Here is a 16,915-nt window from a genome sequence, read left to right as displayed (position 1 = left end):
TGGTGCAAACATTTTTCTGCTGTCACTAAAACTGAATTAATTACGACTTTTGAATTTTAATTAGTGTAATGCCTTTTGTCGGCTGGTCTCTGTCGCCATTACTACTGTGAATTGACTAGACTGACTTAATACAAACATGAACGATTGAAATGATCGTCTAGGGAAGAAGAAGAAACCTAAGATGACCAACAGTAAGTTCATACAAAGAGGTAGAGGCATTTGTAAATTCAACTGAACGTTGATTATGAACTACTTAAGTTCTTATTTATACATGTGAGGTTGGTAGGTTGGGTGTTATGCGGATTCGTGACTGTAATAAGTGTTTTGAAGTTAGGTTAGATTAGGAAGGTAAAGTTTAGGTTATAATGAATCGAGTTGTTGATTTATATTATCTCCAGACTGTTTTGTCAAAAAGTATTACAAATACAATAGGCTAAATAATAATTTCTAAAATGCATAGCATAGCAACCAACCTACCTACCTCACATGTCTTTTTAAACTTTTAAAACAAATTTTAAGCTGTTCGAGAAGTTTGGTTCTGGGTTATGTTAGGTTAGAACAAAGTGTCAATTTGTTTTTTATTCATTTTATTAAAACCTACCACTACACTAAGTTATTATCATAATGGGACATAGCGTTTACATGGTCAAAACCTAAGCTAAGCCACTCGGTTAAGTTAAGAGAAGTAGGAAATGAATTCCTACTTCAATTTTCATAATCCAGTTTGGATCCGAATTAAATATGTCTGACCCAGAGGTGTTTTTTAATGTTAATTAATTTTAATCAAATATTACATAATAGCCTACTTAAATTAACATATTTACCTTTCTAAGTATGGGTAGTGAAAGTAATATTTTCTTTAAAATGACATATAATCAATCAATATGTAACTTGGGCTATTAACTTCGATTTTACAGTGTAAACATTGAAGTGCAGATTCAACGTTCCTAATATAACATTAAAATACAATTCAAAAAATCGTAGTTAATTCAGTTTTTGTGACAGCAGAAAAATTTTTGCCCCATTGTTTTCAGATGAAATGAAATGATGTTTATTTCCCAACTAAAAAGTACAATTCATGAAATTTTACAGAATAAATTACTTAATCCTTGTCTTAAAAATAACTTACAAAATAATATTATAACTAAATGGCACAAAGAGATAAAAAAAATACCTAATCAACTTATATGGAAATGTGTCTACATAGGCAGGGCCTGTGCGTAGACATGAGTTGCGGGTAATTTGTTTAGTGAATGGGAATTTTTTTTTGAAGTGATTGTTATCACGTCTGAAAATAAATGTTGTCTTGCTTGGAACTGGACAACGATATTTCTCTGAAACTAAGTAGAATCTAAAGTGCTTCTCAAAAATCAAGTGATAGGTTGAGCGGAGAGGAGTTGCGGGTTGTGTATTAGATAAATAAATAAATAAATAAATATTGTGTAAGATAAAAATCTAGTTTCTAATGATATATAAATTACTATAGTATCGGTACTCTTGGTCACCCTCATCGCAATTAGGCCTTCCCTTAGGCCTACCTATTAGCTTTTAACACTTTCAATGCTATGCGTCAATAAATTGTTGTGCGTCTTTTTCCAGAAAAAGTGCTATGGAACGATATATCGTTGTTTGCGCTTCATCTGAATAGTGCTGAGCAACGATATAACGGTCCAGCGCAACTTTCGATTGTGTAAGTTTAAATGGGCACATCAGTTGACTTGGTTGTTGTTTCGAAACAGTGATGGTTTTTTTCGATTCCTCATACGATCGAGGCCCGATATATCTTTCCTTAGCACACAGATGAAAAATTGTATTGTAACGATTTGTGGACTACTCAATGATGGACCCTAAGTGACGCCATATTTGCCAAGCTTGGTAAGAAGGATATCATGAGAGACCACGTCGAATAGCAAGGCAGATCACAAGATCACAAAGACTAAGATGGAGGGAGTCATTTGATTCAAAGGCATCAGAGATGTTCATGACTAGGCTAAGGAGTGCAGAGGTTGTGGATCATCCGGCCCTAAACCCATGTTGGGAATCGTTGAACAGGTTGTTGTTCTTGAAATAGGCCACCAGTTGCTGTTTCATTACTGACTCCAGAACCTTAGAGAAAACAGGAAGAATTGATATCGGCCTAAAGTTAGCGGGCTGTGCCGGGTCACCTTTCTTGTAGATAGAGATGGTTTTAGCTATCTTCAGGTTTTCGGGAAAAACACCTTCGGCCAAACAGCTGTTGACTAAATAAGCAAGAGGGGCAGCAATCGATTTAAATACAGATTTAAGAATATGGCTAGAAACTCCATTTATATCTTGACTAAATGAATCCTTAAAATTGTGTACTATTTTAATCAGATCTTTCTCACTCACCTTTTTCCAATTTCTAAGGGTGACAGTTGGGGTTAGGTCCGAGAGGTAGTCGACTGAGTTAGGCTGTAACAGAGGTAGGTCAGAGATTATATTATCAGCTATACCAGAAAGATAGTCATTAACCCTCCGTGGGTCACGTGTCTGAAAATAGTCGTCGGGTGATGATGATGGAGATGATGGTACATGAGTGGATGGTCTGTGTTGATTGATGATGCCCCAAGCGGCTTTACAGGAATTTGGAGCATTCAAGATGGTCTGAGCATTGGACATTTTCTTAGCTAACCTAACTTTGGAACTGTAGTCTTTTTGATTTTAGTATAGAGTGAGAGGTATTTGATTTTCAGTGCAGGGTCAAGGGTCAGTTTGTAATGATCATGGGCTAAAACCATCAGCTTGCTTAATTCTGGGGTATACCAATTGTTAGGATTACTTACTTTGGTGGATTTAGATTTTACAGTATGCGGTTTTTTCTTAATTTCTCTAGCTGGAAAGACCAAGTCAAATTGTTCTTGGAAAAGACCAGAAAAAATCCTAAATGCATCTGAAGCGTCAGGTATTGTGTAGACACTCTCCCAATTTGTGTTTTCTAACATAGCTACTTATACCTTACCACTTCAATTTCTTTTACCTGAAGAATTTCTGAGTGACTAAGCATTTTATCGCTAACACATAGGCCTAGTGGTTAGGCTACTGCTGCACACTTTGTAGGCAGCCAGTCTAGTTGTGGTTTCTAGTTTATTTAACTACTACGTAGGCCTAAGTTAGTCCCGAAAGTGTCCAATTTTAGGTTAAGATAGTGATTTGCATGCGAGACAAAGCTAAGTGTGGAAAATATCTAGTCAGTGACCCTTGGAGGAATGGAACTTTCGTGACAAGTTAGTGAATGATACTTTTCATCATTATGCCAATAATCACTAGCCTAAGCTTTTCAGTTTTAATATAATATTAGTTCATACGGTAGTCTAGTAGGCTTAATTCTCTTTAATATTTTCATAGAATTTTTATACAATTTATGTTAGGTTAGCTTAAAAATCATCAATATTTCTCGTAATGAAAGAATGAATAGGTATATACATTAGGCCAACTGCTCCTGTAAAGCGAAACAGATATTTTGTTTGGGACAGGTATTTGATGTTTAGGACAGGAAAAATCATAGGTACCACTTTGGAAATCTACGATTTTCATAAAGCTCAGCTGTGAATTTTTTTTTTTTTTTTTTTGTACAGAGTGATAAACAAAATCTTATAGTTCTAGTAAACTTAATGAAATTCGAAAAATGGGCTCCGAGTTTTTAGCGACTTTCCCACAGGGAATAAGTTAAAAGCTATTACAAGTCTCATGGTAAGACCCGGACCCGAACCAATTTACTTTTTCGTTTTGATGTCCCCAAAGGCCAAAAACACCTTCTGTTAAAAATTCACATATAGGCCTAACTTATATATTTATATGTGTATCCGTTAACACGATAACTCGAGCATTTAAACCAACCGATTTAGATTAAATTTGGTACAAGTGTGAACACCTATGTTTGTTTGAAGGAGTTCGTGACCAACCAGGCATGATCCGACTATGGGAACGGGGGTTTATGGGAGGTTCTATGGGTTAAAAATATTGGGGTTTTCCATTTTTTATCCAAAAAACATAACATTTCTTTCCAAATCATTTTGTAGAGCTTAAAAAAACAAATAATAAGTTTAAGTTAGTATATTGAAGTGTATTTGCACAGTTACCTTATTGGTCACAGGGAAAATTTAACAATATATATAAATTAAAAATTCCTATGTTATTCTTATGGAAAATAAGTAAACTGGAGTAGTTTCCTTGTTTATGGTAAGTGTCTTGAGCCCAAAACTTTCACAAAGAAGCTAGCCCCTCTCCTTAAGTCTAGAGCATACTACTCTCTAAAGAATTTTTTTGAGGATACATTTCCTGAATTTGTTGACTGACCTGCATATCCACTTGCCAAAGTTTTGTAAATTTATGTCTGTATTTCGATTCAGTTTGTTTAAATGTATTTTGTATATATTGAAATTCTGACGCCATCAATCCCTTATTGGGTTGACGTTGAAGATGAAGACACGGTAATAAGGTAATCCCTTCTTGGAAAAATTTTCAAAAATAAATAATGTCACTTCACTTCAAATAACAAGTTTTGATTTGTAGGTTATATTAAACCTAGCCTAATCTAAATAACAAGAAAAAATGACCAAGACAGAAGTTTTGAAAAACTTCTCAGAAACAACATTGTAGGCTACATAAGTTAGACCCAGAGTCAATTCCCTTCGTCATAGTACAGGTAGGCTTACCTGGAATTTCAATTCAATTGGCACCTTCAAATGTTGAGCATATTTTAAGTCCGAGTTTGCCCTAGGCGTATGTTTAAATTTCACAGAGCTAGGAGTTTCAACTTTAATTGAAAAAAATGTGTCCCCTAAATTAACTTCATCTTCACCATCTTGATTTAGATCTTGGGTTGATTCATCCTGTGATGTCACGTCTCCACTACCTGTACCGTCCATAAATTTAGCTTTAAATTTAGATAGGCCCTGTTTTTTTTATTAAACATAGGTTTATCATTGCCTTTTATCTTGCAAACAGGGGCTAGATGACCCTTTACATTACAAATATGACAGATGTAGTCCTTAGTCCTTGTAGTTGCAATCCGCACTTGAATTTGATTTGGTTGGTCCTACCATGGGCGACAAAACATAATCTTGTTTAAATAGCATATTATGGTTTTCTAGCCTGAGTTTACAGTTGGAAAAAATCACATGGGTTCATGGGTTAAGGTAATTTTGTATTATATTTTGTGTAAATATGCGTGTGATCGAGTTATTCGATCGTCAGTAATTAATTTGTTAAGTAGGTAGCTAAGATTATGAAACGGTATATAACATAATATTTTGCTGTCTTTCTATTGGTCGTCTTCTCAGTCGAGGGTAGGTGGGGAGCTTGTGGTTGGGTGTCAATCTCGTTTTGATTACCCCGACAGATACGGGCTCCTGTGTTTTGTAGGCGGGGCTAGGGAATCGCAGTGGCCCGCTATTATCCAATGAAGTGGTCTAATGCGGGTCTCGCTTTTTAGTGTGGGCGCGGGTGGTATAGTAGTGGGAGGAGTCTCAGTCCATGGGGGTCGGGTTTATTCTGCTGTTAGTATTGTAGCCCTCTTCGTCCGTGCCTGATTTTGGGTCCTTCAATAATACTGGGTATATTCAAAATTGTTGTGAACTACTCGGTGTTATTTTGTAGCTTTTTTGTGTGGGATAGCCCGCGTCCGTCGGTATGTGTGTGTAGGCCGTTGTTGCCGGGCATACCCAAATGTTGGGGTGATCTACCCGGCGTTCTTTTGCAGCTTCGTAGTGTGTCGGGCCGGTTGTCTATGTCGGGTAGCCCGAGTCAATCAGTGCAGGGTATAAACCATGTGGGGTAGCCCGCGTCCGCCGGTATGTGTGTGTAGACCGTAAATAAAGACCGGTAAGGATTGATAAACCTTATTGAGTTAGCTTTTTTTTAACATTTTCATCCCTATTAAAAAGTACCACTTTTTACTAATTGCAAAAGTAACTATTTTAAAACACTGTTGTCCAGTGATTTTATAATATTAGGGATATGAAAGCCATGATTACGACCTTAATAATAGTCAATTGTCTCTTTATCACATCCCTCAAAAATTCCAATGAGACAGTGGCCCAAGGCCAAATACATTTTTAGTTTCAGGTTTTTCATAACAACAACTAACCATCCTCTAAATTGGGTCTCTTGATGTTTGTCTCTATTTCCAACAACCCTTTCTACCAAAGTGGCCTGGGGAAATAAAAAACAGTTTTTTATTTTCCCTTAACCATTGTGTATCAAGCATAGGTACCTATAAGTTTTATACTATCAATTTCTCTTAGGTACTTTTGCAGTTAATGCAAATTAAATTTTTCTATTATTTTGTTCCCATCCCACAATCTTTTTTGGAACTTAAGCCTAATCTGCTTCTGGAGCTTTTACACTCCCCTCCTTTACCCTTTATTTAAATATGATTCAATTGATTTTTAGTCTACACCCACTGACTTTCACCAGGAACAAAGAACCTGGACCTAGTCACGTCATAGATAAAATATACTCCCTTAGTAGATTTCTCATCCTTATGGAACAGCTGAAGACAATTTTATTGTTAGTTCTGTACGGTTTATGTAGAGGTCGTTTTTTGTTTACAATTCGTTCCCCGTTATTACAGTCATTTAAAACCTTGTTTAACCAAATAATACAATCTAATCATAAAAAACAACTGTCCCCTAGTTATATAACCAAAAAGTAAAGCACAAATCAAGAAATTAACCCTAAAATAATATAAACAAAATTTCTTTGACACTAGCGCCCAGTGTCACCGTACATGAACTAGACACGAAAAACGTGCTTCAAAATTTACAATGGGATGAGAAGTCTACTTGTGTTGGTTAGTCTATGGTCACGTCTTTCCAGGTTTTTTATTGCACCCTCTTAACCCTCCAACTGCTAGTTATATTTGCCCTTGGTGCTAAGCATTTTTTAGGCAAGTTGCGGCAATAAAAAAAAATTAATAATAAAGTTTAAAAATTAAACAAACCATAACATATTATATATTTTCTTGTTCAGTATAAAATTATCTACAAAAACATACCATATTATTGCATGGTTATGTTTCTATAAAAATATTTTTAAAGATGTTAACAAACAAAATATATAAATTTGTTTTCATTTTGTAACTTTGCACATCATAAAAATAAAATTATTTTGCTCTGAACTAAAATTGAAAATAGCCATTTTGTAGCGAATTTAATAAGGAACAAGAAAATATATACTATAAAAAGTATAATGTTACCTGGATCTGCCAAAGTAATCCAAATTGCTGTCTAACGACTACGCGTTTTGAAGCAGTATAAGCTTCATCTTCAGGTCGTCAAGAACACATTTCACTCATCAGAGGTCGTCAAATAAATATAATTTTTACACATACATGGACGGAGAATAGTTACTGTAGGCCTACAAACCGCGTGCGCGCACTTAGATTAACAAAGTTTACTGTAATAAATTATTATGTATAGCTACTTATACCTTACCACTTCAATTTCTTTTACCTGAAGAATTTCTGAGTGACTAAGCATTTTATCGCTAACACATAGGCCTAGTGGTTAGCGAAAAAACCAAAATACCATCCTCATATATGTGTGTGCATATGTGTGTTTTAGGCATTTTAACATACAAGTATATGTTGTGAAAATATATACTTTTATGCACATAAAATAAAATATATCTCATTTATATACAGAAACCCTCACCCAAGGATCAAGAGTAGGCGTAGGCCTAGGCCTAGGATGCGTACGTTTTCATTACCAACACCAAACAAATCTTCGTCAGGATCACTAAGATCCTCACTAAAACACATACGGATGTCACTACTATCCATTATTTACGTAAAAACACTAAATAATTAGGCCTACATTATAAACCGCTTTGGATGACATAAACAAACAGACTCGGTAACTACGCAGGTTAGCACTGTTTGTAGACAGCAGACAGCTGGCGCGACGATGTCAATTTTGCAAGTCGTTTTACAAAGCAGCCAGTTGGGTTAAAGCATTAGAGACAGGTATCGGGAGAAAGCCTGAAATCTGACGTTTACGGAGATACCAAACTCAATCCAGTTTCTTGTACACTGGAACGGAGTGAAGTAGATTAAACGACACCTTACGTATCGACTCGCTCGAGTCGACTAGCAGCCGGCCGGGGTGTGGCAATCGACTCACTCGAGTCGATCAGCAGCTGGAGGGTTAATCTATAAGGTTTCAGTGATCCAAATGTGAGTTATTGTAGTTTAGGTTTTCCTCCTAAACTCTATCTGTTATAGTATCTATAATTTTGACTAACCATAAATAATATGATTTTAGGCCATCATATAACAGTGCAATAACTAATGGATGAAATTAAGCAAACAAATGAAGAAGAAATTGACGTTGTCGACTCAGAAGATGCGGAAGAAGAAGAAGAAGAGGAGGAGGAGGACCTGGGAGCTTCGCCCCTCGGCGACCATGGCAGCCTTATGATGGCTCTAGCCTCGACCAATGGTAGGCCCAAATATTCAAATTTGCTAATTTAGGTTTATGTGGTGTGTGGAATGTGCAGTTTTGTTGAATAGAAGTGTTGTGCGAAAGGAGGAACAAGACTTTAGCAGCACTTTTGTGACAGAGGCACAAATAATGCACAATTTATAAATTCTGTTAATAGTACTAGGCCTAGTTTTTACTCCCAATTTTACCTAGCTTACAAACCCATACAAACCCATAGAGCTCAATTTGTTACCTTATGGTTTTGTGAGAACAGTATTATGTATTAGATTGATGTGCATAGATAAATTCATCTTGGTGTTAAGTATGTTTTCAAAATTTACAATATGTGTTTGGATGATAATTCCTTTTAGGCCTATGCTTTGATAAGTATTTTTATCATTAGATTTAATATATCTGAGGAGTCTTTGCAGACATAGGCCCAAAAAGGTGAATAATTTATCAATGCAAATCCACTTTTAGATGACTTAATTTTGAATCTGTTTCAAAATCAAATTTGATTCACTAGCAATTACAATTTTAAACAAACAGATCACTGTAGCTCCTGGCTAGCACCTCTGACTGATCTTATTGCAGTAACCACTGGCTTTCCTATGGGACTCAAATACCGCTACAATACATCGTTGTACTTAGATCACAGCTCTAAGCAATGGTCTATACTGGGAGGCAGTTAAGGTTTTTGAAAGGATTACAATGTGGATATTACATTATGAGAGTTTAAACAGCTTTGCCATACGAGGGACTGGCTTCACCCTTACGACTGACTGCAGGGACAGGCAAGCCTCTGAATCTCAAGAGGGGTAGGGGCCGACCAGCTGGCCGTACGGGCGAGTCTAAGCTCAAGAAACCACTCGGCCTCAAACTGAAGAGATGGAAAGGGTAGGTGTTACAAAGTTAGTTTAAGAAGTTAATCTCTTCTACACTCGTTATTTGGCAAACCAGGCTTTAGGCCAGGTTTTAAGGATTTTGTAGTTTACATGATGGACAGCAGACTTCCATATTGAGTAATGTTTAAAGTATTTATTAACACATGAAACATATAATTTCCAGAATTACTAGCTACTTTAGGTTGTACAGTATGTTTTTGTCATCTCCGCTAATTTTTAAGGGCGAGTTTTGCGTCTTGTCAAAAAATCAAGTTTAAAAAGTTTTGTTGTTCACATAACATATTCGCTATCTTTTAAACTGTCTATGTTTCAGTGGTGTATATGTTCCATCTGACAAGTCCCCCCGTCATTCGCTGGATGGAGATGAGAGCCCCGCACACAGCTCAGAGCCAAGCACCCCTGCCACCCCTACCACTACAGCCTCTACCCCTGGAGATGACAAGCTGTTGGCCCCACCCTCACAGGACGATCCGCCGTACTTCGCTGAGACCTGGTAAGCCTCTGTCAGTCAAGACTCCTCAGTCCTTAACATTCAATAGATAATGTGACGTTTTCCCCCTGAACTTAGTAATGGTTGTAGTGATTTGGGCTGGGTACATACCCAGTGTAGGGTATTTTTAAACGTGAACTTACCAAAAGTTTGGGTATTTATTAAAAGTCGATTACACATGGCAACATCGGGAATATCGCTGTGGTGTCCCTACACTGCTCTCCATTTACCTCTGAGGTCCACTAGGCGCTGTGATTCCACCTGTTCTCGCCCTCAGAACGTTGCTTCTTATCAATGTCACAAAAATATGCAAATATGGCTGTAAAAATCTGATAATAAACTGTTAACTTAATTTTAAATTTTGAGTGAGGACCCTGAATATCCTAATGGTGTCTGACACAGAGTTTTATCTTTTGCAGGCCTGGGAAGGTGTGTGTGCTCTGTAACCTAGGCGAACGGTCACAGCTGGGCCAAGGAGAGATGTTAAGACTCGCTTGTCAGGAAGGGTTTGTGCCTCAACGCCCCACCACACCGGGGTTTGTCTCTCCCACCACCGAACAGGAAGATGTTACTGGCCCAGACAAGAGTCCCCGCACTCCTGCACTTAGCTGCCGTCGTCAAAAGAACTGGGCCAAGTGCAGGTAAAAGCTGCTTTTTTAGCAGTGAATTTAAGGCAGGGGGATATATTTAGTATACCGCAAGAAGTACTCTTTAGGTTAGTTACATACACATTTTAACTTTTTTTACCGTAGCTTCAAGTTAGACTAATAACAGAGAAGTAAACTATAGAGGAAACTCGCTTATGCGACGACCAGTAGCTCAGCTCTGGTATGTTGTGATGGAAATATACTTGTGACGAGCAAGGAACAGCCCGAATGGGGAGCACAGGGTCTTCCTCCGCCGTGAGCGTTGCAGCACAAGAGGGCAACAGGGCAGTGTTAGACTTTGCCCTAGACACCATTTAAGGGTATCCTCACTTTTGGGAATGTCTTAAATAAAAATGCAATTTTAGCTATTTTTAGACTTCATAGTGCTGTTATGTTGTGCATGCCCCCCAAAAAATGTTGGTCACAGGTAGAGGTGTGCGGATAATGAAATTTCAGTTTGGATCGGATTCGGGTCGGATAGTTAAGGCTCGGTTCGGATCGAATTGGAAATTAGAGGTTCGGATTCAGATATTTTTGGATTCGGATAGTTTGACGTTCAAGTATTTAATAAATAAATATTAAGGCTGAAGTTATAATTTTAATATACATAAACTACAATATGAATTGTACACTATTCACTATTGTGATATTGTAAGTCTTAAATCATAAGTCATAAATCTTGGTTCAGTTATAAAAAACTGAAGTTCAAATTCACAGCTCACTCAATTTTACAAAAAAAGAATACCGTACCTTATATCTTGATGCAAACCATGGCAAGGCCATGTCTCAGTGTGTACCTTATATCTTGGTGAAACAATTTACAGTATACCCCCTCTTAACCGACCCTAATGGGACCGGACCTAGGTCGGATGATTCAAAAGGTCGGATGAAACGGGCAATCCCTAAAATCATAACATAATAAAGTGCTATTCATTTGGAATTATATAATCATTATTTTGAAGTCATACTTGCATTATTTATAAAATAAACTACTCTTATCTCCTTTTTCATATTGATAGAAATGTCACAAATAAACACAAAACACTGTTAAGTCAAATAGGCCTACTTTCAGTGAAAATATTATAATACTAAGCAAGAGTCAATAAAATTCCTATTTTAATAACTTTACTACTGTAATGTATTAATTAATGCTTTCCAAATACATCGTAATACAGTAAAGAACCTTTTGTCGTCATTAAAGATACAAGCGACCATTTTGTTACAAGACAGGACGTTTATTTATAGCCTCTCACTGGAGGCTCGAGGCACAAAAACTATCTTGACCTTGGAGTTGTTAACACCCCTTCCCTGCCCTCCCTACAAGTTGCATTGTTTGTTTACTCCAGCGATAAGATAATCAGTTCTCAAAATCGTAACGCACTTTATGATGTTATAAATTTGCCGCACAGATAACAAATCAGATCAGATGTGCTCGAGCTACGAACGATGATGACAAACTGACAATAGGTTATGCTATATTTTTTGTGATCATCACAAAATAACTTATTGTTAGTCATATCCTGTGGAGATAAGCGTATGGTTCAGTTCTCATCGCCCAGCGTGGGAGCGGAAATGCCAAGATTCCTAGAAAGCGGCGGTTAAACCGAGCTGCTCTCAAAGCAAGGTTGGTTAAAACAAACTGTATTATTTTTTTATCAAAGGCGGATAATCCGATTATCGGTTAATACGAGGTCGGTTAAGGGGGTCTACTGTATTTGGCAAGGCAATGTCTTGAGAGTATACTTTGTATGTTGATGCAATTTATATGGCAATGTCTCTCAGTGTATACTTTATATCTTGATGCAAACAATTTATATGGCAAGGCCATCATGTCTCAGTGTTTGTATCTTAATGCAAAGAATTTAAATGGCAATGCAAATGTCTCATTCTTTGTATCTTGATACAAATAATTTATTTTGCAAGGGGTTTGTATCTTGATACAAACTATTTATATGGCTAGGCCATGTCTCTGTATTTGTATCTTGATACAAACTATTTATATGGCTTGGCCATGTCTCCGTATTTGTATCTTGATACAAATAATTTATATGGCAAGGCCATCATGTCTCAGTGTTTGTATCTTAATGCAAAGAATTTAAATGGCAATGCAAATGTCTCATTCTTTGTATCTTGATACAAATAATTTATTTTGCAAGGGGTTTGTATCTTGATACAAACTATTTATATGGCTAGGCCATGTCTCTGTATTTGTATCTTGATACAAACTATTTATATGGCTTGGCCATGTCTCCGTATTTGTATCTTGATACAAATAATTTATATGGCAAGGCCATCATGTCTCAGTGTTTGTATCTTAATGCAAAGAATTTAAATGGCAATGCAAATGTCTCATTCTTTGTATCTTGATACAAATAATTTATTTTGCAAGGGGTTTGTATCTTGATACAAACTATTTATATGGCTAGGCCATGTCTCTGTATTTGTATCTTGATACAAACTATTTATATGGCTTGGCCATGTCTCCGTATTTGTATCTTGATACAAATAATTTATATGGCAAGGCCATGTCTCAGTGTTTGTATCTTGATACAAACAATTTATATGGCTAGGCCATGTCTCAGTGTTTGTATTTAATTCTGCACAGGTTATGGTAAACGCATTCAACACTGCCTTCAACAATAAAAGAAATTGATGGCATATTGAAATTAAAAAAAAAACACTTAAGATATGGCTTTTGGAGAAGGCATTTTTTCACTGGAAGATTTCCTAAATTAACGGTCGGATACGGCTATCCGAATCCGACCCGATTTTTAGGATATCTGCACACCTCTAGTCACAGGACACCTATGCTTAAGGGTGCCATTCAATGTTTCCTCTGTACCTTACTTCTCCATGGACTAATAAAACAATTCCAAGCTAACATGTTTAGAACATCTTTTGTTTTGGAAACATATATTTTTCTTCAAATTACCAATCCAGATATGAGTTTTAGAGGTAAGTGATTAAAGATATATGACCAGCTCTCTAAACATAAACACATTCACTACCAGGTCACACAAGAGTCCTCACACAGAGGAGTGTGACGGCTGGTAGGTAACGTGTTAAAATAAGTGGTTTGCTGTAACTACTCCAAACTAGGAAAGCTGATGTTTTTAGACCTAGTTTGAAATTAATTTAGTAAATTTCCTATTTGGTTTTTAAGTTAATTTTAAACAACAATATATTTGGATCTAAATTAAAGTAGGCTATAGAACGTAATTTGAAGGATCTGAGTGTATATTTCCAGTTAACATTTTACATAACTTTTTAATGTTCTAGGAATGTGGTACTCAGTGGTCAGGAACCTTTGGATGAACTCAGCATCATCGGCTACACTGAGGAACCGGATCTAGTCAGCTTATTCGAAAATGCAGTCAGCCAATGTATGTCAAAGTATTTTTATAATAATTTTTATTTTATTCTTATTAGCAAATTTCCCTATAAGGAAGTATCTATTAGGCCTACCATAGGTGGCACAGAAAAAAAAACCTAGATCCGGTACCGATTTTACTTTTTCATTTTGATGTCCCCAGTGGCCAAAATTAATATACGTTCAAATTTTTTTATAGGCTATGCTTTATCCTTATAAAACAGAAAAACGCCCAATTTTCAGTGAAGCCATCAGGTAGAGCTTAGAAAAACATAGAATTTTGTTCCTTTTTTTTTCAAAAGCTCTATTTGGGCTTGGTTTGATCGAAAATATGAGGCTCGCACACCTCTTAGGCCCCGGCCACACGAGGCGAATTTAAGCCGCGCGGCTTATCTTCGCGCGAAGTTAAGCCGCGCGAAGTGCCTGGCCACACGGGGCGGATGAACCGCTTCCTGTTGGGTTTTCCCAGTATCAGTACTCTATTAAAACATAGTTCGGTTCACTCTTTTTAGTCATGGGTGAAACACTTAAATGTTAGTTTGTGCATTAAAAGCGTGTGGTGATCTGGAACGTTAACATAAATCATTGGGTCCATCCCTTCATAACGGAAAAACAATTTGTTGTGTTCCAAACCTTTTACGAGCACATGCGAAACCATAGTTCGGAGTTCATATGTATCAAACATTGTTTGAACACCACACAACCGGTAAAAAATACACAAAACAAACTCAAAAACCACTGGAAATGTCCGAAGAATATCTCCAATAAGCGCGGCTGCCGCGCGGTCGAACCGTATCGTGTGGCCACTCTCATAAGACTACATGTGTCATCCCCTCCAACGCGGCTTAACTTCGCGCGGTCGGGGGACGACATGTTGCGGCTCAACCGCACATGCGGCTAAACTTCGCCTCGTGTGGCCACTCTCATTTGATTCAATGTGTTGTCGAAGCCCTTAACTTCGCGCGGCTTAACTTCGCGCGGTTAAACCGCCTCGTGTGGCCGGGGCCTTAGTAGTTAGTGCTCTCTGATTGAACTTTGCTTAGTCTGTAGGTTCGCTGCAGAGGGAGTATTTAAAAAATAATTATTGGTTGGTTGTGCTTTTTAATCCAATTGCCCTTCTAATGCGGGTCTTCCAAGTTTTTGGAGAGATGCTTGGGTATTGATCCTTAAAACCTCATTTGTTGCCCAGATTAATTTTTAGGTTTATACTGTCACTGTTATTTTTAAAGGCACGTTACAGTTAGGAAAATTTATTCTCATTCTTAAGCTATCACATTCTTATTGAACTTCAAATTGAACGTCAATAGAGTGTTAATGTTATTTTTCTTTCATAGGGCATGTTTATATCCATGAAAATTGTGCGCTGTGGAGCCTCGGTGTAAGTCGTCCGACGGATGCCGATTTTCAAACAATTGGACAGGTAAACATATCTTGTATGATATTGGAAAATGAGGCTTGAAACCTGCTGGCTAAAAGTCTACTGGATTCATTTTACATAATTGTCTAAAGAATTTTATATGAAACAGAAATTTTTTCAAACACAATTAAACAGAAAACAGAACATCTTTAGAAATTATTTTATTGTTATTTGCATATTATAATTTTGTCTCAGAGAAATGTGTTATTCTTTTGGTTAATGCTGGTCTACTTAAAGAGAGGCCTTTTTGTTTTATTGATTTAAACTATGGTACATTTTAAGGTAGAATTTGTTATGCTTTGATTTGTAGATTAAAGGGGGAAACAGCTAGCTTACCTTAGAATAAGTACATGTAGGTATAGAAGACACAGAAGAGAAACAACAATATTACGTCCTCTAAGGGACTTTGTCAAGTGTAGAAAAAGAGAGTTCACTAAACAAGTTTGATGTGTCCTTCTGTGTGTTCTATGACTTGCCTGTACTTCTTCTAAGGTACGATATCCCTTTTATTCTACTATTCAAAAGCAGACATGTTCATCTTATTACACAACAGTGCTTAGTGCTTGTAACTTAAAAGTGTGTTATACTAGATTTAAATTTCTGTATTTTCACCTCAAATGCAAAAAGAGTGGGAAGTCTTTATCTTTTGAAGAAGTTTCTTGTTACATAAAATTTGATTGAAAATCTAAACTATGTTTAAGATTCAATGTAAGTCTATTGTCTTGACAGATTGTGGTGTCGGCGGTTTGTCGCAAATGCTCATACTGTGGTAGACTCGGCGCTAGTGTTTCTTGTACCTTCAACAACTGTCAGAGAGCTCTACACCATCCCTGTGCAGGAGCCTCCGGTGCCTTCCAAGACTCCAAGAGCTACAGCCTTGTGTGCAATCTTCACTTGGACCAAGTCTCACTCATGCGTTAGTTGCTAACTACATTCTACATCAAAATAACTATTGTTTTCTAGTATTTAATTAGTATTACATTTTGTTTTAAATAGGACTAAAAGGGTTTCCTGTAAAAAATAAAACAACAGAAGCAATAGCCTAAAAGATTAATTGGACTCTACGGCTTGGATCTGAATGATTCACTAACGGTTTCAGAAAAAATTGTAATTGGGCATTAGTAAGTTTGACCTATGTGTTGAATGAATTGGTGTTAATAATATTAAAAGGTAAAAAGGAATGAGCAATCTTAGGTCATAACTCGCTGTAAATTGTGACTTCAATTAGTGTGGAGTGAATTCAATCTAATTCTAATTCATGCTAGAGTAGTAGACCATCAACTGTTTTTTTTTTTTGCTCATGAAAATCAGGCATTACATTAGATTTATGTGGTTTAAAAGTGACTGTGTGTGCAGTGGAAAATAGAGATATAAGTTTGAAATAGTTAGGGATGGACGAGATTGGATTTTTAGTTCGAGACGAGACGAGACGAGATTTTTTATTTCTCATAAAATTTTGAGACGAGATCGAGACGGGATTTCCCTTCTCATACACAACGGGAAATGCACGTTCAAAATTTTTACCTGATTTTCTAACATTGTTAGATGACTGTTTAAATACAAAAATAATGATAATAGGCAAGAATATTTACAATCTTTTATTAAAAAACATCAGCATAACATTTTTTTATTAATCACGCCT

The 16,915-nt window shown here is 36.7% G+C and overlaps 1 protein-coding gene across 5 annotated transcripts in view; it reads left to right on the top strand.

Annotated features, from left to right (window-relative positions):
• LOC128997724 (histone-lysine N-methyltransferase 2D-like) overlaps nt 1–16,915 on the top strand; it is a 145,342-nt gene that overhangs the window by 840 nt on the left and 127,587 nt on the right. For all 5 annotated transcript variants that reach the window (XM_054423367.1, XM_054423364.1, XM_054423366.1 and 2 more), the window contains exons 2-8: nt 8,286–8,462; nt 9,188–9,341; nt 9,663–9,842; nt 10,259–10,480; nt 13,766–13,869; nt 15,191–15,276; nt 16,003–16,189. In XM_054423367.1, coding sequence (XP_054279342.1) covers nt 8,312–8,462; nt 9,188–9,341; nt 9,663–9,842; nt 10,259–10,480; nt 13,766–13,869; nt 15,191–15,276; nt 16,003–16,189 — 1,084 coding nt within the window. In that variant the 5' untranslated portion in view covers nt 8,286–8,311. The remainder of the gene's footprint in view (nt 1–8,285; nt 8,463–9,187; nt 9,342–9,662; nt 9,843–10,258; nt 10,481–13,765; nt 13,870–15,190; nt 15,277–16,002; nt 16,190–16,915) is intronic.

The sequence above is a fragment of the Macrosteles quadrilineatus genome, unplaced genomic scaffold (genome assembly GCF_028750875.1).
Source record: "Macrosteles quadrilineatus isolate MER2022 unplaced genomic scaffold, UCM_ALF_1.0 Scaffold_7__1_contigs__length_78375512, whole genome shotgun sequence".
Taxonomy (NCBI): domain Eukaryota; kingdom Metazoa; phylum Arthropoda; class Insecta; order Hemiptera; family Cicadellidae; genus Macrosteles; species Macrosteles quadrilineatus.
Note: the sequence above shows the minus strand (reverse complement) of the source record. Positions and strands in the feature narration are given on the sequence as shown.